We start from the raw sequence: 21,907 nt of genomic DNA, 5'->3' as shown, positions 1-21,907 counted from the left end.
GTGTAGCTGGCCGTATCAATGTCCTATGTGTATTTTTTTGTGTGTATGTATGTGTCTCAGGGCTACAAGCTCAGCTTTACTACTGGTTGAACCTACAAACTGTGTCCATTGGCCTGGGGCAGACACACTCTGGTCTGGGGTCCAGTGGCCAGATGGGACAAATACCTGGGCCAAGAGGTACTGGAGATGGCAGCTGCTTATAACCTCTCTTAACAAAATTGTTTATATTTTTGAGAAATTTGGTCATAAAGAACAAATTTTATGATTGTAAGCTTGTACTTCACTGCTTTTTATGGAAGGCAATACATCAGGTTCTTCTGTAGAGGAAAAAAATAATTAAAAATAATAATTTGCATGCTGATAAATTAAATTAGATCTGTGAGACAAAAATACCTTCATACTGCTTAGTTTGTCACAAAGTCTTCTCTGGGAATTGAGCAGTATCCTTACTGTGTAATTTCCCCTCCTCCACTTCCCTCCCTTTTCCTCACATACAGGAGAAAAGAAAACCTTTACCTAGTTCTGCTATGTTATGTCATTCCAGGAGTGCAGCACAGGCTGAGATCTACTTGGTTGGGGAGCAGCTCTGTGGAAAGGGACCTGGGGATCCTGATGGACAAGCAGCTCAATATGAGTGAACAGTGTGCTGCTGTGGCAAAGAAAGCAAACAGGATTCTGGGCTACATTAGCAAGGGTGTCACCAGCAAAGACAAAGAAGTCATTATCCCCCTCTACTCAGAGCTAGTCAGGCCACATCTGGAATACTGTGTTCAGTTTTGGTCCCAACTATACAAAAAAGATGTGGACAGGCTGGAGAGGGTCCAGAGAAGGTCCACAAAGATGACTAGGAAGCCTGCCATATGAGGAAAGGCTGAGAGAACTGGGTTTGTTCAGCCTTGAGAAAAGAAGGCTACGAGGAGACCTTCTCACCATGTTCCAATATTTAAAGGATGGCTACAAAGAAGAAATGCTCATGTTCAAAACACAAACATGAGTATTAAAGAAATCTTTTACATATTTGTGTAAGCATTTTATTTATTTATTTATTTAAGTCAGTTACAAGCTTTAGAATGTTCGTTGTGCCTTTGGGTCATTTTTGTGAGCTCATCCAAAGCCTATGGGTCATATCACTTATGTGATATTCTGAAGGGACTTGTATGATACATAGGTTTTCTTCTGCCCTCTTGAATGACATTAATACTTTTCTCTTTGTTTATCCATATATTTCATACCTGTATTTTGCGAGGTTTGTTAAGTGAAGACTGAAATCCATAACACTTAATGTAGATTGGGGGGAAAAAAGCAATGCCAGAACTCTTTGAGTCATGCAGAGCTCTGTGTTGATGAGTTAAATCAGATTTGGTGTTGCTATAGCTGTGTGGTGGGTTGGCTCTAGCTAGCAACTAAGCACCCAGAAGCTGTTTGCTCACTATCCCCCACTGCAGGATGGAGGTGAGAATGAGAAGGGGAAAAGAAAAAACTTGTGGATTGGGATAAAGACATTTTTATAAGTGAAGCAGAAAAAAAATAGCCAAACAAACAAACAAACCACAACACTAAGAAAGAAATCAAGTGGTGCAAAGGTAGTCCCTCACAATCTCTCACCAGTAGAACAATGCCTAGCCAGTCTCCAAGCAAGAGCTACTTTAGAAAGACTAGCCTCCAGGTTTTATTGCTGAGCATGATGTTATATGTCACAGAATATCCCTTTGGTTGCTTTGTGTAAGCTGTCCTTGCTGTCTCCCCTCCAAACCTCTTTCCCACCCCTAGCCTATTTGCTGCAGGTGCAGAGTGAAAAACAGAGACTACCTTGATTCTGTGCAAGTACTGCTCAGTGATAGCAAAATCACTAGTGTGTTATCAACACTGTTTTGGTCACCAGTTTGGATTGGGTCACTGCCGCACTCACCTTATTCCTTGTGAGGCTCATTCTTTGTTGGTTCAGGTGGTTCCTGATCTATTAGGTTGGTGCAAAAGTAATTGCAGGTTTGGACTGTGAATTTTAAATGATTACAACTAGGCTCAAACATCTTTATTAATCAAAATAGGAACCATTACAATCAACGCATTTTTGCCAATGAGAAGTCAGTTTGTTTATTCCTGTAGCATAAAAATCTATGCTTTGGGATTCGATGAACTCTTGGAAAGCATTTTCTACATCCTGCTGGTTGTGGAAGCATTTTCCCTGCAAAAAGTTAAGATCCTTGAAGAAGTGGTAGTCAGTTGATGAGAGATCAGGTGAATATGATGTAATGGTTTCGCTGAGATTCAGAAAACTGTGATGGATCAGACCGGCAACAGACCACCAAACAGTGATCATGACCTTTTTTGGTGCGTATTTGACTTTTGGAAGTGCTTTGGAGGTTCTCCTCAGTCCAACCAATGAGCTGGTCATCACTGACTGTTGTATAAAATCCACTTTTTGTTGCACGTCACAATCCGATTGAGAAATGGTTCATTCTTGTTGCGTAGAATAAGACGACACTTCAAAATGACAGTTTTTTGGATTTTCATTCAGCTTATGAGGCACCCACTTATTGAGCTTTTTCACCTTTCCAATTAGCTTCAAATGCTAGACGACCCTAGAATGGTCAACGTTCAGTTCTTCGGCAACTTCTTGTGTAGTTGCAAGAGGATTGGCTTCGATGATTGCTCTCAGTTGGTGGTTGTCGACTTCTGATAGCCGGCCACTACGCTCCTCATCTTCAAGGTTCTTGTTTCCTTTGTGGAACTTCTTGAACCACCGCTGCATTGTACGTTCGCTAGCAGTTCCTGGGCCAAATGTGTTGTTGATGTTGAGAGTTGTCTCCACTGCTTTACAACCCCTTTTGAACTCGAATAAGAAAATCGCTTGAATTTGCTTTTTGTCTAACATCATTTGCATAGTCTAAAATAAATATAAAATAAACATCAAGTAATAAGTCAGTAGCAAAAAAACCATAAAGCGAGAAAAGCATATTAAAATGATGTATAACATAGACACATTTATTTAAGAATGTATTCCAATATCAAATGGCAAATTTCAACAATGCAAAAACTGTAATTCCTTCTGCACCAACCTAAGAGTACTTCCTAAGCATACATCTGAAATCATGGATTATTTTCTCCTGAGGTTAAACCTCCTTGAGGTGCACACTAGTTTTCCCTGTCTTTCCTCATTACTCACCAAGTACACCCGGGTCCTTGAGTGAAAGCAATCCCACAAGTGAGTTTGCTTTTTCCCAAGGGAGGAGCAGCCCGCACTATCTTTTCCAACCACTTCCCTATGTGCACTATGGGGACTCTTCTTCCTCCCACAGTATTTGGGGGCTTTGGGCAAGACCAAGGCAGTTAGCATATCCTTTGATGTTAACCAGCCAAGTGGCTTTTGCCACTTTTTATATCCCAATGCTTCCATGCCCCAGTGTCCAGTGCTTTCAGCATAGTCTTTAACAGTCCATTCTATCATTCAATATTTCCAGAGGCTTGTGAGTGATAAGGGATATGATATATCCAGTCAATGCCATGTTTATTGGCTCAGGATTCTGTGAGATTATTTCAGAAATGAGTTCTGTTGTCTGATTCAATTCTTTGTAGGGTACTGAGTTGTCACAGAACTTGCCTTTCCAGGCCCAAGCTGGTGCTTTAATGGGTGGCATGGTTTGCAGGGTATTTCTAGCCACTCAACAGTCATTTCCACAGTGGTGAACACATGGCACTTGCCTTGGCATGTTTGTGCCAGTGGTCCAATATAATTGATCTGACAGGCCTCCCCATATCAATATCTCGACCATTGTTCTCTATTCCAGGGAGACTGTACTCATGTGGCTCTCTTGTTTGCAGCACATGTTTAACATTCATGGGTGACCTGCATGATGACCTCCATGGTCAGGTCTACCCCTCAGTCACAAGCCCATCTGTATGTTGCATTTCTCCCTAGATGTCCCAATGGTTTATGGGCCTACTGAGCTACAAGTAGCTCACCCTTATGTTCCCAGTCTAGGTCTGTCTGAGCCACTTCAATTCTTGCAGCCTGGACTACCTGCTCATTGTTTTAATGTTCTTCAGTGGCATAGCTCTTGGGCATGCGAGCATCTACGTGATGTATCTTTACCTTATAGCAGTGTTTTCTACCTGTGCAGTGATGTCTTGCCACAACGTGGCAGTCCAGATGGGTTTACCTCTGCATTGCCAGTTGGTCTGTTTCCATTGCTGTAGCCACCCTCCACAGGGCATTAGCCACCATCCATGAATCAGTATAGAGATAGACTACTGTCTACTTTTCTTCTTCAGCAATCTCTAGAGCTAGTTTTATGGCTTTCACTTCTGAAAACTGACTTGATTTGCCTTTTCCTTTGATGGTTTCTGCTACTTGTCATGTAGGCCTCATTCCTTTAAACATCCAGTTCAGCACAGGCAATCATGGTGCCACGAGGAGCTGTGTTTCTGTACTGACTACTTCTGAAGCAATTTGAACCCCTTCATGTGCTGCTAATATCTCTTTTTTTTTTACTCAGCATGTAACAAGTCTCAAATCCTCTATACCCCCAGCTGAGTACTTTCTACCAGAGGCTCCAGGTGAAGCCATGTTCCCTGGCTGTGATGTAGAGCACATTTTTCACATCTGGTCCTTTCTGGACTGGCCTAAGGGCTACTGCATGAACTATCTCCTGGTTAATCTTTTCAAAAGCTTGTCACTGCTCAAGGCCGCAGTCAAAACTGTTCTGCTTTTAGGTTATTTGATAGAGAGAGCTCACAAGCTGACTGTAACTAAGAATATGTGTTGTCCAGAAACCCACAACACCTAGAAAAGCTTGGGGCAGTTGCTTCCAAGTGTATTAGACACTCCTCCACTTGAAAGCAAACTGAGGCCTGCACTCTGCTGCCAAAGGAATCGAGAAAAAGTCACTGGCATATTAGTTGTAGCATACAACTGGCAGTCTTCAACTCCAGTTGATATTGGAGTTCTAGCATGTTCGGTACGGCAACACTCAACGTTGGCATGACCTCATTCAGGCTACAATAGACCACTGTTACCTTGCACCCTCTGTCAGACTTTTGCATTGGCCATATGGGACTATTAAAGGGTGAGCAAGTTTTGCTGATCATTCCTTAGCTTTCCAGTTGATGAATCAGCTCATGGAGTTTCATAAGCTCAGGGAGTTTCAGCTGGTGTGATATTGCTGTCAGTATACTGTCATGGTAGCAGTGAACACCTGCTCTTCAACAGGCAGACAATCCCCCAACAGAAGGATGCTTCGATAGGTCAGGCAAGGTAGACAGCTGTTTAATCTCTGTGTTCACAGTGGCTACAATAAAGGTCCACCCATACCCTTTTGTGTCCTTGAAGTACCCTTCAGATGTACTCTATGCCAAGAATACACTGGGCATCTGAGCAAGTCACAATGGGGTACTTTTGCCACTTGTCCTCTGTTAAGCTCACCTCAGCCTCTAGACAGCCAGCTGTCAGGAACCCCCTGTCACTCCAGAGATCCAGATGAGTTTCATGCCCTTATCTCTGATGGCATTAGGGTATGTGCACCAGTGTCTTCCAAAGCCTTATACTTCTGTGGATCTGATGTGTCAGGCCATCAAATTCATACAATCCAGTTAACCCAGTCATCCCTTTCCTCCACCTGGCTGGAGGCAGGGCCCCTCTATTCTTGGTCAGAGCATTTAGTACCTGTCTCCTGCAACTGCAAACCAGAAGGCCCTTTATGAGAATCAGAAGTAGGATCAGCCCTTACACTGTGTCTGGGGAATTGCTTTACTGCAAATGGAGCAGTCATCTTCCTGGATGGACCCTTTTTATCTGCTGTTTTTCCTCACAGTGGGCTTCTAGGTTTGAGGTAGGCATACCGTCCCACTTCCTCATGTCCTCCTTGTGGTTGCACAGCTAGAATCACAGAGTGGCACGTGGCATGCATACATGGTTCCCTTGAGCAGAGAAAGGCTGACTCCATGTGCTATCGCTTGATAGCGGAGATGCTGGACTATAGGGACAAGGAGGAAGACAGATTCTCTGGAACTGTTGCTGGAACTGTTGAGACAGTTTCTCCACAGCCGAGATATAGACCCATAGGGTCATGGAAGAAGAGAGATTCTCTTTGAATTGCTGGAGCTGATAGGCCAGTTTATCCACCCTTGGTGTCTCAATGTCTGTCCAGTCCATTATCGCCAGGATGCTGGCATACAATGTCAGTATGTTCCGGTACAAATTTCCAACACATGGACCACATGCACTGGACATCATCTGGATCTTTGGAGGCCTGGTTGTTTTCCAGGTTGCTATACAGCAATGAGTTGATAATTTGCTTGCCTGGCTGGCAGCTGTAATCTTTCTGCATATCTTACAGTTCACTCAAGGATAGGGATCAGGTGTTTTCCGACTTGTTTATGATTTCTGTCTCTTCCATCTCCTGTTATTGTGGCTGCTCTGCTGCAGAACAGGCTGCTGCTTCTGATTCTTCTTCCTGCTGCTTCTCAGGAGGAGCTTCTTACTGCCTTACTAACCGAGTTGACCTCTGCTTCCATTTTTTTTTCTTGACTACAGAAATGACTGTTATACTTTTGAGGGTTGAGTCTCTGGCTTAGCCACAGTGTCCATTTGTATGTCCTCAGGTCGTGAGACCCTCTTGTCCCTTTGAGGTTGCTGGACACAGGCTCAATACATGTAGGCAAGGCCTAAACACAGTGCTGGGATTTGTGTCTCTTTGGTACAGGCAAGGTATCATTCCTTCCAGTGGTCTGCCACTTCAACAGGATTCTATGCTTGTTTAGATGTGAAGTCCCAGACCATTGGGGGTGAAAATCGCTCGCAGTATCTGCCCAAATTCTCCCATGAACCTTGCCACCCATGACTCAACTGCCTCAGAGCACAACCCTGTGTGGCATTTCCAAGCGGCTGGTTAACTTTAGGAAAAACTGAAATCAGATTTATTGTACACACCAATATGAGCATTCTGGTTATGCAGGAACGTTCAAGAAACTGAAGAGCCATTGCAACAAGGCAGGAAATATTTTCTGTGGAGAAGAAAGGGGAGGTGCCATTCTTCATTTTTCCCACCATGTGTCTCCCAGAGGAGGAGAAAGGTGTAATTGCTGATTATCTCCATGAGATGGTTCCCAGAGTACTGGAACAGCAGCAGTGAAGAGCCCAAATACCAGATTAGGCTCCAGGCCAGTGCTTTTATCCTAGCTCTCCCAGGCAAAACACAAGAAAGTGATAAACAGCAAAATCCATAAGCAACCATTAACAAACCTTGGAGTTTGATGTACAACAAGAGAGGGAGCACTCCCAGGAGCAGGTGAGGGATCAAATAAACCAGCACTGAGAGCAAAAAAGTCAATATCATGACCAGCAACAGCATAGTCAAGATAAAACCAGTTTAATAAGTGAAAGGGAAAAAAAAAAAAAACCAAAACCAAACAAGTGATGCAAAGGCAGTCACTCGCCACCTTTCACCAGCAGACCAATGCCCAGCCAGTCCCTGAGCAAAGACTACTTTGGAAAGATTCCCCCCACTTCTGCCCCAGTTTTATTGCTGAGCATGACTTTATATGGTATGGAATATCCCTTTGGATAATTCAGGTGAGCTGTTCCAGCTATGTTCCTTTCCAGCCTCTTACCCACCTCTAGCCTACTCACTGGAGGGGCAGAATGGGAAACATAGAAGACCTTGATGCTGTGCAAGCATTGTTCAACAATAGCTAAAGTGTCCATGTGTTAACACTGTTTTGGTCACAAATCAAAACCACAACACCATATGAGCTACTATGAAGAAAATTAACACCATCCCAGCCAGACATAGTATAAGCTGTTATGATTATCATTTGTGTCGCTGTCATCCTTAGGAGCTCCAGCTGTGGACTGCTACAGCCTTGTTCTATATCCTACAATAACAGAAAAACCTACAAAAACTTGCATAAAGTATGTGAGAAAGACAACATTGACACCAACAGAGATAAGAGTACAGGCACATAGAAAATGGAACAATTTCATTTGGAACAATCACTGCAGTCTTTGGCAGTCCAAGAGATTTTAGGTTTTTGTAAGCATTAGGGCGTAGGAGAGACTTTGAAGAACAGAGGAAGGTATTTTGCAGATATTTATGGGGAATATATTGCAAATGAGAGAACAGAGAATTTCCTGAGAGTATCTTTGTGCTCACTCTGCATTTCTGCTCCATCATTCAGAGTAAGGTCTAGAAAGGAAGAAAACTGAAGTAATGATTTCAGTGGTGGAAATCAGGTTGCCTGTGGATTTATTATATGAGCTAATCACCTAGTGGCACTCTGTGACCCACTGTGAGACAGTGATTTGGGGACTGGTTAAAATAATACTTTTGAGGATCCAACGGCACAGATAACTAACCTGAGGCTTCACAGCAGCTGCAGGGGTTATTTCAACCTTGAGGCTGCAGTAGCAGCCAAGTAGTCTCTGTTGCAGAGCTACTTGGTGTCTGGGAAGCAAAATTCCATCTACATTAACATTAGGCCTTTCATCCTCACAGAATGAGTGGTAGCAGCAGGTTTCACACCTAAAACATGTCCTTATGCCTTCCCAGTTGAGTTGATATATATGTATTGGAAGATGAGATTATTCATTTATGATTGTTTTCTTTAAAGGAAAAAAAAATGAACATATTCCATTAGAATAGTAAAAATAAGACAACAAATAGCATATCAGGAAATTACATTTAGTAGTTGACTAACATAAAAGGGAGGTTTTCTTATTTTTTAAGTTGAAGATCTTGTGATGATGAAGAATAGAGTGGGACACAGTTCTATTTATCTTAAACATACTAAAGGAGAGGGAAGATTCTAGATTGTTTAATTCAGCATTCACATGACAGTTCATTATTAGGTTGCTGATTACAGACTTAAATTTATGCCAAGGAGACAGAGATCTGCTTTGCTCTCTACTGGTCCACACATCCATTTCTGACTTCTCTATAAGCTTCAGACTGGAGCAACTATACTAGACTGATGTCTTATACAGCTGCAAAGAATCAACGGGACATGTGCCCCCTATGAAAAGAGTCTCTTAAAAAACAAGAGGTTTCTGCTCTTTTAATAATAATAACAGAATACTAACAAACAAAATGGCATGAACATCTGTACTACTTGTGCTGTTGTTGTATCTTGTTTCTTTACTGTTGATGTCATTGTATTTGAGTTTTATAGAATCACTTATAAGTTCTTTTAAAAAGAAATAACTGTAGATTACAAGAATAGCTTTATCACCATCGTATTTGGTATATATGGCAAGGTTTTGGAAAAGGGGGGAACCGCAGGTGTGGCATTTGTGCTGAACACAGATGGTTCCAGCCGGCTTGGTAATGGATGCACCACAGGCCAAAGCTGAGCCAATCAGTGAAGTTGATAGTGCCTCTGTGATTCTGATATTTAAGAAAGGTCAGAAAACACTGCATAGGCAGAGAGAAAGAGAGTGAGAAACAGCAGTGCGAACACCAAGGTCAGAGAAGGAGAGAGAGGAGGTGCTCCAGGCACCAGAGCCAAGATTCCCCTGTAGCCCGTAGAAGAGACCTCGACAGACCAGGTATTCCCCTGTAGCCCACGGAGAGGTCACACACTGGAGTAGGGGAAAAGTGTGAGAAGGAAGACGTGGCAGAGAGGAACTGTTATGTTGTTGCAGGTTAATCCTGGTAGACAGATAAGCACCACACAGTCACTTGCTCACTTCCACCTCCCCATGGGACAGGGGAAGAGGAAAGGAAGAATAAAAACAAGAAAACTTGAGGGTCAAGATCAAACAAATGAGCAATTAATAAGTGAATGATAAGTGGAAGAAGAGAGAAGAAAACAAAACAAGTGATACAAAAGCAATCACTCATCACCTCCCATGGGTAGACTGATGCCCAGCCAGTTCCCGAGTGAAAGATGGCTAACCCCCTAAAGCCCCTTCTTTTCACTTTTATTGCTGAGCATGACATTATATGATATGGAATATCTCTTTGGTTAGTTCAGGTCATCTGCCCAGTTGTGTCTTCTCCCAGCCTATTGCGCAACCTCTCCTCCCCCAATCTATTCACTGGGAGGACAGAGTGAGAAACAGAGAAGGCTTGATGCTGTACAAACACTTCAGCAACAGCTGGAGTATTAGTGTGTTATCAGTACTGTTTTGGTAAAAAATCCAAAACACAGCACCATATGAGCTGCTTTGAAGAAAATTAACTCTGTCCTAACCAGGCCTAGTACATATATATAAACTATAACCCCCATCCTCTCTGCGATGCTTGGGGGGGCAAGTAGAAGAGTCAGGAGTGAAGGAGTGAAGTTGAGACTGGGAAATAGAGGGTTGGGGGAGAGGTGATTTTTTTTTTTTAGTTTTTATTTTTGTTTCTCATTACAAAAACCTATTTTGTCCCCCCATCTTGCTGAGCAGGGAGGTATGAGTGAATGGGTGGGCATTTGGCTGTTAGCCAACATCGAACCACCACACACCAATTAGTGAGATTTCTTTCTGATAGCACAAAAATTTAACAGAACTTTTCATTATAAAGAAATTGTTTTTCTTTTCAGGTACCATGACCAACAGGATGTTACAAGTAACTTCCTTGGAGCAATGTGGTTGATTTCAATAACATTTCTATCCATTGGATATGGAGACATGGTACCTAATACATACTGTGGGAAAGGAGTCTGTTTACTCACTGGAATCATGGTGAGTGTTTCAGAATTCATTCACTGGATATGAGAGTAAGTTTGTTGAAATTAATCCCCAGACTCATGGTAGTCATCACAGAAATATTTATTTGATAACTTTCAAAGTATATAGGCTTACTTGCACTGTTTCATGGTCTTTCATTCCATGGTAATGGAATGGAAGGATTTAATTCTCTGTAGGTAGAATGAAGAGCTGCTTAATAAAATACGAGAAACAATTATACCCTGATGCCATTCTCAGCTTCAAAATCTCAATAGAGTCTTTCATTACATGTTAGAATATCACATCTTCTTGACTGTCTTTGGACATGTAATTGGACCACTTTGAAAAACAAACCTACAGCTCTCGTATTTGCTTCTTAATGAAGTTATTTGCAGGTGTAGAATTCTGATGGTGGCTAGTCTCCTAAACCATTTTGCTTGTGCATAGTTTTCTACATTGTTTCTTATAAGTCTAATAACATACGGTCCATAGTTTTCCATTGCTTTAAGTGGATTTAAGTAGTGCAGTTTTCATTATAAGAGTTTTTGTTACCATTGATTTAATTGTTAGACCATACATATTCAGTACACATTTATTAGCCATACTCCATATCTAATTTCAATTTTTTTTATATTGTAGCATTTGGTCCAAGTTAGGTAGGGAGTAGGGCAATAAATTCTAATGGAAATTTCTGCATATTTACAGTAAATTAGAAGTAAAAAAAGCTCCTGATCCTGTCACTTTGTTATGTATCAAGCTCCCATGTAAATTTCCCTGTGAGTGAGAAGTTCAAGATGGGCATCATATATAATACATATGACAGTAAGATCCATTGATCATAAAAGAAATGCAGCTTCAATATCTACCTTCTGTTAAAACAGGTATATTGGGATTATGGCTGAAAACAAATGGTGGCAAGAAATTTCCCTTTTTGAGCAGGCGTTTTAGTAAATCTCATTTATAAAAGTGTGTATTTTATGTTCAGAGAGTAAAATCATTCAATGCATTTTTGTAGTGTGAAGACTTTTTTTCCAAATGCTGCTTTTATTTATTTATTTTTTTTCTTTTAGCATCTGACAAGTTTCAGGTCACTGACCTTTATTGAGAAAGACTTCCAGTAAATTTTGATAGTGTCCAATGCATATCTCTTTAAATAAAGAGTTTCCAATCTGGTGAAAATACAGGCAGAAAGCACAGGAATGACTTAGAAGGCGTTTCTAAACTCATATCTGCTGTCTTCTGTGATATTTGCCTTTGTTCTTCATTCTGAGCTGGATTTTGATGCCAGATAGAATAAAAAATGGCCATAAATTCATTAATAAAATAAGAGAACATGCAGCACATATTGCCACAGGGATGTGCAGAACAAGTACAGAACCCTGTTATAATGCTTTCCTTTTTCCCAGACACTGTTCAGAAATAAGAAGCAAATAGTTCAAGAAGCAGATATTAGATCATTATCCCTCCTCATTATAATCTCTGACTACATCCTTGACAACAGCTCTCTTGACAACTGCTAAGTTGCCTTAAATATTTACACAAAACAAATTGTTCAGCATTCTTGGAATTTTCAAGTTGAAAAAAAATTGCTGTAACAGAAATCTTAGAGTTTCCAATTCTTGCAGAAGTGCAATGAAAATGTTAGTATTTATACTAATCATCCATGGGTTTTACACTGCTATTTGGTTTATATTGATGCAAATGACAGCAGCACCTGGACTGGTCTTAAAATTTTAATGGTTGTGGGTAGGCTGTATTATTTTATTAAAATGAAAACAAGGTACAAATAAAATAACAGAAACAGTATCCAGATTACTGCATTTTTTTTTTCTACGCACTCATGAATGAACCACAAAGAAGGTGAAATTCTAATCTGTATTTATCATTTTGCTTATGACAGCACCATTTGGAATCAGGTGTAAAATTATTTACAGCAGCTGTTTCCATTGCTTTAGTGAAAACCTACAGTGCTGGTTAATATATACTGATTACACACATAGCATTTCTTTCTCACAACTGAGACAAGATCCCTTTGAAAATTAGGTTTGTAAAAGGTACAGATGATATTCACTGTCATGTCTTTGATTGATTGCTTTTTATGATTAAAAATTCTGCAGCTACATTTGAAGCAGTAAGGCTCCAGTCAGTAGTACTTACATAGTCAGGATCGCATGATGAGTTTGGGATAAATACCTCCAGAGACAGAAAGCATTCTTAACAAAAAAAGGGGTCGAGTAGTTGGTGTGTAATGGTAGTTAAAACAGTAATGAAAACCTGACCCCCTAATTAAATTTTACAGGACACCAGTAATGTGGCTTTGGCAAGCTGTCATCTTTGAGAAGAAATTATGAAGCAATGTGAGAAATTTGGATGTTGAAATTACTGCTGGTTTTTTGGTAAAGGATCCAAAAGATATGAGGTGTAAAACAGTGAACATATTAATGAACATATCATCCAGCCTAAACTCCAAGACAAAAAAATGCATAGCTCTTAAATATAATTTTTTAAAAACAGCTGCTCTTCTGAATCTTGTAGAGTAACTAATTCATGTTTATTGTGGAAAATATGTGATTTCAACAGGAAGAATTTAATTCCTTAGCATCTAAAGTAACAGGTAGATTACTGTGATCAACACCCAATACCACTGACATTTTGGTTTGGATTAAGCCCCTGTTAAAAAGTATAGAAGGGAAAATAAATATGAATGCATGTTTAAATTCAGGGAGACATCTGTAAATAGTTACAAGAGCAGTTACACAGACCACTGAAGAGTTAATATTGGCTTTGCAGAACTGGTGGCCCCAGGAAGCCTCCTTATGTGTCTTGACTCAATAGAAGGGAGAGAGCCCAGGTATGCCCTGGCTCTCTTCCCACTTTTGCCTCAGGAACTGGTTTCTGTGGGATGGAAATCGGACTGCTCAGGCTAAACCCTGCATTGTGCTTCTGCCAGGAAGTAGACTTCATGCAGCCTGCTGATTGCACCAAGTTGTTCTGGATATTAAAACTGAAGCTACTGCTATCTCGAGCCACTGGTTCAAGTGACATGTTTAAAATTCTCCTGGAAAACAGGAAAATCTTTGCATATTATTCTGATGATACTAAAAGAAAATAAGCAGTTGAGAATCATTAAGAGTAAGCCCATAAAGAAGTCTAATTAATGTATAAAAAACCTTAAAATAAGAAAAAAGTGAAGCATTTGTATTCCTGAAAAAAAGGTAAATATTAAATAATGTCTTCTGTCATACTGAACAATTTATTTTGGATCTTGAAAAGCACTTAAATATGTGAATCTTTAATGAAAATATTGAAACAGTACAGTACAGAGTTTGTCGCATTGTAAATCATATAATTGTTTAGGTTGGAAAAGACCTTTAAGATCATCAAGTCCAACATTAACCTAGAACTGTCAAGTCCACCTCCAAACCATGTCCCTAAGCACCACATCTACACAGCTTTTAAATACCTCCAGGGATGGTGACTCAACCATTTCCCTGGGCAGCCTATTCCAAAGCTTGACAACCCTTTCCGTGAAGAAATTTTTCCTAATATCCAGTCTAAACCTCCTCTGGTGCAACTTGAGGCTGTTCCCTCTCATCCTATTGCTTGTTACTCAGGAAAAGAGACCAACTCTCTCCTTGCTACAACCTCTCAGCTAGTTGTAGAGAGCGATAAGGTCTCCTCTCAGCTTCCTTTTCTCCAGGCTAAACAACCATAGTTCCCTCAGCCGTTCCTCGTGGACTTGTGCTCTAGACCATTTACCAGCTTCGTTGCCCTTCTCTGGACACACTCCAGCACCTCAATGTCTTTCTTGTAGTGAGGTTCCCCAAACCGAACACAGTATTTGAGGTGAGGCCTCAGAAGCGCCAAGTACAGGGGGAGGATGACTTCCCTAGTCCTGCTGGCCACACTATTTATGATACAAGCCAGGGTGCTATTGGCTGCCTTGGCCACCTGGACACAGTGCCACCTCATATTCAGCTGGCTGATGACCAACACCCCAAGGTCCTTTTCTGCCAGGCAGCTTTCCAGCCACTCTTCCCCAAGCCTGTAGGTTGCATGGGATTGTTGTGACCCAGGTGCAGGACCCAGCACTTAGCCTTGTTGAATCTCATTCAACTGGCCTCGACCCATCAATTCAGCCTGTGCAGATCCCTCTGTAGAGCTTTCCTACTCTGAAGCACTCCCCACCCAACTTGGTGTCATCTGCAAACTTACTGAGGGTACACTCAATCCCCTCATCCAGACCAATGATAAAGATATTAAAGACAAGTGGCCTGAATACTGAGCCTCAGGAAATACCACTTGTGACGGACCGCCAACTGGGTTTAACTGCTTTCACCGCAACTCTTTGGGCCCGCCCATCGGTCAAGGGTTTTGATTGCAGGGTGACAATAAAACCCTGGCAGACGTATTGTTAACCCCCTCTTCCCCCCTTCCCCCTTCAGCCCCTCCCTCTCCCCCTTTCCCACTAAGGACAGGTGATCAGGAGGGAAAGAAGGACAGAGAGAAGAGAGATAGAAAAATTAAAAATGTTGTACTAATGCTACTAATAAGAATAGAGAAAATAATATAAAATATACAAAACCAATCTTGAAAGTCCCAGCAACTGCAGAGCCGGCACCCGAAATCCTGGATTGGACTCTGCAGCCAACCGGAGCTGGATTCAGTCTGTCACTAGGCCTCAGTTCGCAGGGATGACTAGCAAGGTCCTCTCCTAATGTCGGCCAGAAGGAAAAGGAAAAAGAGACGAGATCCTTGTGATCTCCCACTTTTATATGAGGTATTCATGTGAATGGAATGTTATACACAGTTGGTCAGTTTCCTGGTCACCTATTTCTCGTTGCCCCTCTCACGAGATGTCCATCCATGCTTATCAATAATTTCGCATTCCATTGCTGTGCTTACCAAAACATGTATCTGGTTCTCCAGGAAAATGCAGATAATATGAAGGCTTTAGCTGACAGGCAAAATTCACTAGAAGAGAAACTTGTTTTTTAACAAAACCAGGACATTCCACCCCTTATAATATGCCATTCATGGAATACTTAAACCTTATCAATACAATCTAATTAATCACTACTACAATATATATATACACATATGTACATATATACACAGGAGTAATTAATCTTAATCATTGGACCATCCTTTGAAAAACTTCATTAAGTTCATTTTGTCACAACAGTCTCCCAGGGCAGGAAAAAAAATGGTACATCAAGTGCATCTCATGACCATTGTTTGTGGGTTAAAGACATCAACTTTGAAGAAGTTGTCAGGCGCCACTCAAAGAAGCTAGCTCTGGTTTCATCATCACTGTCTTGATCTGAAAGACACTGATTAAACACTGTTAGTGTGGCAATTAACATCATGCAGTTCAGTATTGAATATTTTCACCTAGAATCAAATCTCCTTGAGGTACACGCCGGACTTCTCCATCCTTAAGCATCACCCACCAGGTGCTGCCAGGTCCCTGGGCAAAAACAATCCCACGAATGGGCTTGCCTTTGCCTGAGGCAGGAGTAACCCAGACTGCCTTTCCTAACGTATTTTTCATGTGTACTACAGGGACTTGATCTCCTTCTACAGTACCAAGAATTTCTGATTGGGCAGACCCGGCTCGAATGGTTGATCCCCTAGTGTTGACCAAGCAAGTGGCTTTTGCTAAATGTGAATCCCAGTTTTTATAGGTTCTACCACCCAGTGCCTTTAGTGTAGTTTTTAGCAAACCATTGTACCTTTCAATTTTCCCAGAGGCTGGTGCATTATAGAGAATATGATATACCCACTCAATACCATGTTCTTTGGCCCAGTTGTCTATAATACTGTTTTTGAAATGAGTACCATTGTCTGATTCAATTCTTTCTGCATACCATGTCACCAAAGGCCTTGCTTTTCAAGGCCCAAGATAGTATTTCGGGCTGTAGCATGAGGTACGGCATATGTTTCCAACCATCCAGTGGTTGTTTCCACCATTCTAAGTACATAACGCTTACCTTGACATGTTTGTGGAAGTGTAATATAATCAATCTGCCAAGCTTCTCCATACTTATACTTTAACCATCACCCCCCATACCATACAGGCTTTAACTGTTTTGCTTGTTTGATTTTGGTGCAAGTTTCACATTCATGAATAACCTGTGAAATAGTGTCCATAGTTAAGTCCACCCCTCGATCGCGAGCCCATTTACATGTGGCCTCTCTACCTTGATGCCCTGAAGCATCATGGGCCCACCAAGCTGGGAAAAGTCCACCTTTATGTTGCCAGTCCAAGTCCACCTCAGCTACTTTAATCTTAGCAGCTTGATCCGCTTGTTGGTTGTTTGATGTTCCTCAGTGGCTCAACTCTTAGGCACATGAGCATCTACATGATGAACTTTCACAGGCAGGCTCTCCAGCCAAGCAGAAATGTTTTGCCAGAGTGTGGCAGCCCAAATGGGTTTACCTCTGCGCTGCCAGTTGCTTTTCTTCCATTGCTGTAGCCACCCCCACAAGGCATTTGCTACCATCCATGAGTCAGTATAGAGATAAAGTATTGGCCACTTCTCTCATTCAGCAATGTCCAAAGCCAGCTGGATGGCTTTCACTTCTGCAAATTGACTAGATTCACCTTGTCCTTCAGTGGCTTCTGTAACTTGTCGTGTGGGACTCCACACAACAGCTTTCCACCTTCGATGTTTACCTACAAGACAGCAGGATCCATCTGTGAACAGTGCATACTGCTTATCAGTCTCTGAAAGAGTATTATACGGTGGTGCTTCTTCAGCACGTTTTACTTCCTCCTCATCTGGAGACATCCCAAAGTCTTTACTTTCTGGCCAGTCTGTAATCACTTCTAAGATCCCTGGGCGATTGGGATTTCCAGTTCGAGCTCGTTGCGTGATCAATGCAATCCATTTATTCCACGTAACATCGGTTGCATGATATGTAGAGGGAACCGTCCCTTTGAACATCCAGCTCAGCACTGGCAGTTGAGGTGCTAGGAGGAGCTGTGCTTCAGTACCGATCACTTCTGAAGCAGCTCAGACTCCTTCATATGCTGCTAGTACCTCTTTTTCAGTTGGAGTCTAGTTGGCCTCAGATCCTTTGTATCCTCGACTCCAAAAACCTAAGGGTCGACCTCGGGTTTCTCCTGGTGCTTTCTGCCAGAGGCTCCAGGTAAGTCCATTATCTCCGGCTGCAGTGTAGAGGACATTTTTAACATCTTATCTGGTCTGAACTGGTCCAAGGGCCACCGCATGAGTTATCTCATGCTTAATTTGTTCAAAGGCTTGTTGTTGTTCAGGACCCCACTCAAATTGGTTCTTTTTACGAGTCACTTGATAGAGAGGGCTCACAATCTGGCTGTAATCAGAACCATGCCTTCTCCAAAAACCTACAACGCCCAAGAAAGTCTTTGTCTCCTTTTTATTGGTAGGTGGAGACATTGCTGCAATTTTCTTGATCACATCCATGGGGATCTGACAACAGCCATCTTGCCATTTTATTCCTAAAAACTGGATGTCTCGTGCGGGTCCCTTGACCTTGCTTTGGTTTATGGCAAAACCAGCATCCAAAAGAATCTGAATTATTCTCTCACCTTTCTTGAAGACTTCTTTCGCTGTGTCACCCCATACGATGATGTCATCAATATACTGCAGGTGCTCTGGAGCTTTACCTTATTCCAGCATGGTCTGGATCAGTCCATGGCAGATGGTAGGACTGTGTTTCCACCCCTGGGGCAAGCGATTCCACATGTACTGGATGCCACTCCAGGTGAAAGCAAACTGCGGCCTGCACTCTGCTGTTAAAGGAATAGAGAAAAATGCATTAGCAGTGTCAATTGTAGCATACCACTTAGCTGCCTTTGACTCCAGTTCAAATTGCAGTTCTAGCATGTCAGGCACAGCAGCACTCAGTGGTGGCGTAACTTCATTCAGGCCACGATAGTCTACAGTTAGTCTCCACTCGTCACTAGACTTACGCACTGGCCAAATTGGGCTATTGAAAGGTGAGCGAGTCTTACTGATCACACCCTGGCTTTCCAATTGATGGATCAACTTCTGGACAGGAATCAAAGAGTCTCGGTGCAATACTGTCGGCGATGCACCGTTGTGGTAGCAATTGGCACCTGCTGATCATCAGCCATCAGCAGTCCTACAACAGAAGGGTCATCTGAAACACCAGGCAAATCAGACAGCTGTTCAATTTTCTCAGTGTCCACAGCTGCTATACCAAATGCCCACCTATACCCTTTTGGGTCCTTAAAACAACCTCTCCTGAGGTAGTCTATGCCAAGGATGCACAGAGCATCTGGACCTGTCACAATGGGATGCTTTTGCCAGTTTTTTCCAGTTAGGCTCATTTCAGCCTCTAACACAATCACTTCCTGGGATTCCTCAGTCACTCCAACAATATTGATGGATTGCGTTCCTTTATAATTAAAAGGAATTATCATGCACTGTGCACCAGTGTCCACTAAAGCTTTGTACTCCTGGGGGTGTGTTGTACCAGGCCATCGTATTTGTACAGTCTAACGAACTCTGTTATCCCTTTCCTCCACCTGGTTGGAGGCAGGGCACCTCTAATTTCTGTTTTGCACAGTCTCTGGGTGTGAATTAGAGGTTCCTTCAAGAGCATCAGAATCTCTTCTGCTCCTTTTGTAAACTGGAGCAGCCACCTTCCTAGGAGTTTTTCCTTTTATCTCACGTACTCGTTCCTGACGTTCTGAGGTAGGTCTTCCACGCCATCTATTCATGTTTTCTCCCTGCTCACGTAGGAAGAACCACAGTGAACCTCTTTTTGTGGGCTGCCTCTGTCCTCTCTCTCGAGATTGGAAACGCCTTCTCCTAATAGCTGAAACATAGGTTTTTACAGGTCATGAATGGTACGTGTCTTTTCTGAGTTCTTTGATTTCTTGCAATAGCTTTTCAAACCGGTCATCAGATTTTTCACACAGTTTCTCCACAGCAGAGACACAAGCCCGTAGAGAACCAGCAAGGCTGTCCTCAAAGTCTCGGAGCTGCTCAATCACTTCAGTAATATTTTGTACACCTCCAGATGACCAGACCATTCCTGCCAATGACTTAGCATATGCAGGTGGTGTACTTTGTACAAATCTGTGCCACAGAGGTTGTGTACAACTGATTCTATCTGGGTCCGTCCTCTCTTGGCTGTTTGGTCCAGAATAGATGATCTCTCACACAGCTAATTCTCTCAGGAACTTGATACCTCTCTCCATAGTATTCCATTTCCCTAATGTGCATATACAATCTTCCTTGTAGGGAAATCTTACTTTCATAGCTGCCAGGAGTCGGGTCCAGAGAGTAGTGGCATTAGGGTCTCTTGAAATTGCCCTATCAATGGTGGAATCTTTTGACAGAGATCCCAGCTGCCTGGCTTCACCACTCTCCAATTCGATGGTTTCTGCCCCATTGTCCCATCATCGGAGCAGCCACGTTAAAATATTCTCGCCTTCATGACGACTAAAGTCTTTTCGCAGATCTCTCAGCTCACCTGGAGAAAAGGACCGAGTGGTGGTCACTTCATCTCCTCCCTGTGCTGATGATGCCACCTGGGTTGATGTTGGCCCTGTAGCCCCTGTGCCATCACCTGCTGCTCGAGTGGTCTTTCTAATGACTTTCTTACAACCGGCAACTGATGCTGATATGGGCTCACCATCATTTGATTCATTTCCAGAGTCTGAATGACTGTCACTGGCATCGGCATAGTTGCAGTGATTTCTATGGTTACAGCAGCAACAGTGATCAGTGTGTGAGGAAGTAGGGCCTGCCTTGTTAGCTTTTGAGGCTGGAGAAGTAACATCATCTGCAGCAACCTTGGCAGAGGAGCTCTGTGTAGGAGCTGTAGCTTCAGCCTGTGAAGCCGCGGTTGTGGGGGCAGTGGCTGCAGTGGCAGCTTTCGCTGTTTTGCTTTTTCTCGAGCGGTTAGGAGTGCTTTTTGCTAAAGCTTCCAAAGATGCACCGCAAATCTCAGGACTAAAAAGAAATGCAAACCTCCTATTTAACCTAATTTCTCTTAACAGTAACACAGACACACATTCAGCAAACCAAATAGCACCATCATATTTTTCTCAAAGCTCCAAGGATATTCAAAGCTCTCTAAAACATTTGCAAATTGTCCTAGCGAAAAAACAGAAGTATTGCTAGTCAGCCTTTCTAAAGATTGACTTGACCAATTAGCAAACACATAGCTGTATTGCTCTTTAATCTCTCCCAGAGGTTTTTCAAGGTAAGGCAGAAACGAGTAGAAATTCATTAGCGGCTGCAGTATAATGAAATAAACCAGTGCCAAACCACATAGTATCATCATAACCATCGTCTAGTTTCTTGTTGTTATGTAATGAATACTTCGATTCAGAAAGAATGCCCAACATAGGTATGGGATTGCTGAGCACAATGTAGAAAATAACTGATATAACGTATGCCATAACATCTTTAAATCAATGTAATTCACTTTGTCTTAATACCACTAAATAATGTCCGAAGCAAACAGACGGGTGAGTATCACAACTCTATGAGTTGGCACTGTGCCAAGAAAATTGAAAGGTATGTTAGAGCAGTAGAAAAGCCAAAAATCTCCACATTTAACCCTTTCTCTTGCCCCACGTTGGGTGCCAATTATCTGTCGAGGGTTTTGATTGCAGGGTGACAATAAAACCCTGGCAGATGTATTGTTAACCCCCTCTTCCCCCCTTCCCCCTTCAGCCCCTCCCTCTCCCCCCTTCCCACTAAGGACAGGCATTCGGGAGGGAAAGAAGGACAGAGAGAAGAGAGTTGGAAAAATTAAAAATGTTGTACTAATGCTAACAATAAGAATAGAGAAAATAATACAAAATATACAAAACCAATCTTGAAAGTCCCAGCAACTGCAGAGCCGGCACCCAGAATCCTGGATTGGACTCTGCAGCCAACCGGAGCTGGATTCAGTCTCTCACTAGGCCTCAGTTTGCAGGGATGACTGGCAAGGTCCTCTCCTAATGTCAGCCATAAGGAAAAGGGACAAGATCTTTCTGATCTCCCACTTTTATATGAAGTATTCACATGAATGGGATGTTATACTCCATTGGTCAGTCACCTGTTTCTCGTTGCCTCTCTTGCAAGATGTGAATCTCTCCTTATCAATAATTTCGCATCCATTGCTATGTTTATCAAAACATGTATCTGGTTCTCCAGGAAAATGCAGCTAATATGAAGGCTTTAGCTGACAGGCAAAATTCACTGAAAGAGAACTTGTTTTTTAACAAAACCAGGCCAGCCA

At 42.2% G+C, this 21,907-nt stretch overlaps 1 protein-coding gene across 1 annotated transcript in view; it reads left to right on the top strand.

Moving 5' to 3' along the window:
* Positions 1–21,907, top strand: part of LOC308051360 (small conductance calcium-activated potassium channel protein 2-like) — a gene marked incomplete at its 3' end in the record, with an annotated part of 95,807 nt that overhangs the window by 27,687 nt on the left and 46,213 nt on the right. The window contains exon 4 of the mRNA XM_080361742.1: positions 10,525–10,666. Coding sequence (XP_080217868.1) covers positions 10,525–10,666 — 142 coding nt within the window. The remainder of the gene's footprint in view (positions 1–10,524; positions 10,667–21,907) is intronic.

This window comes from Nesoenas mayeri, assembly GCF_963082525.1.
Source record: "Nesoenas mayeri genome assembly, chromosome: W".
Taxonomy (NCBI): domain Eukaryota; kingdom Metazoa; phylum Chordata; class Aves; order Columbiformes; family Columbidae; genus Nesoenas; species Nesoenas mayeri.
Note: the sequence above shows the minus strand (reverse complement) of the source record. Positions and strands in the feature narration are given on the sequence as shown.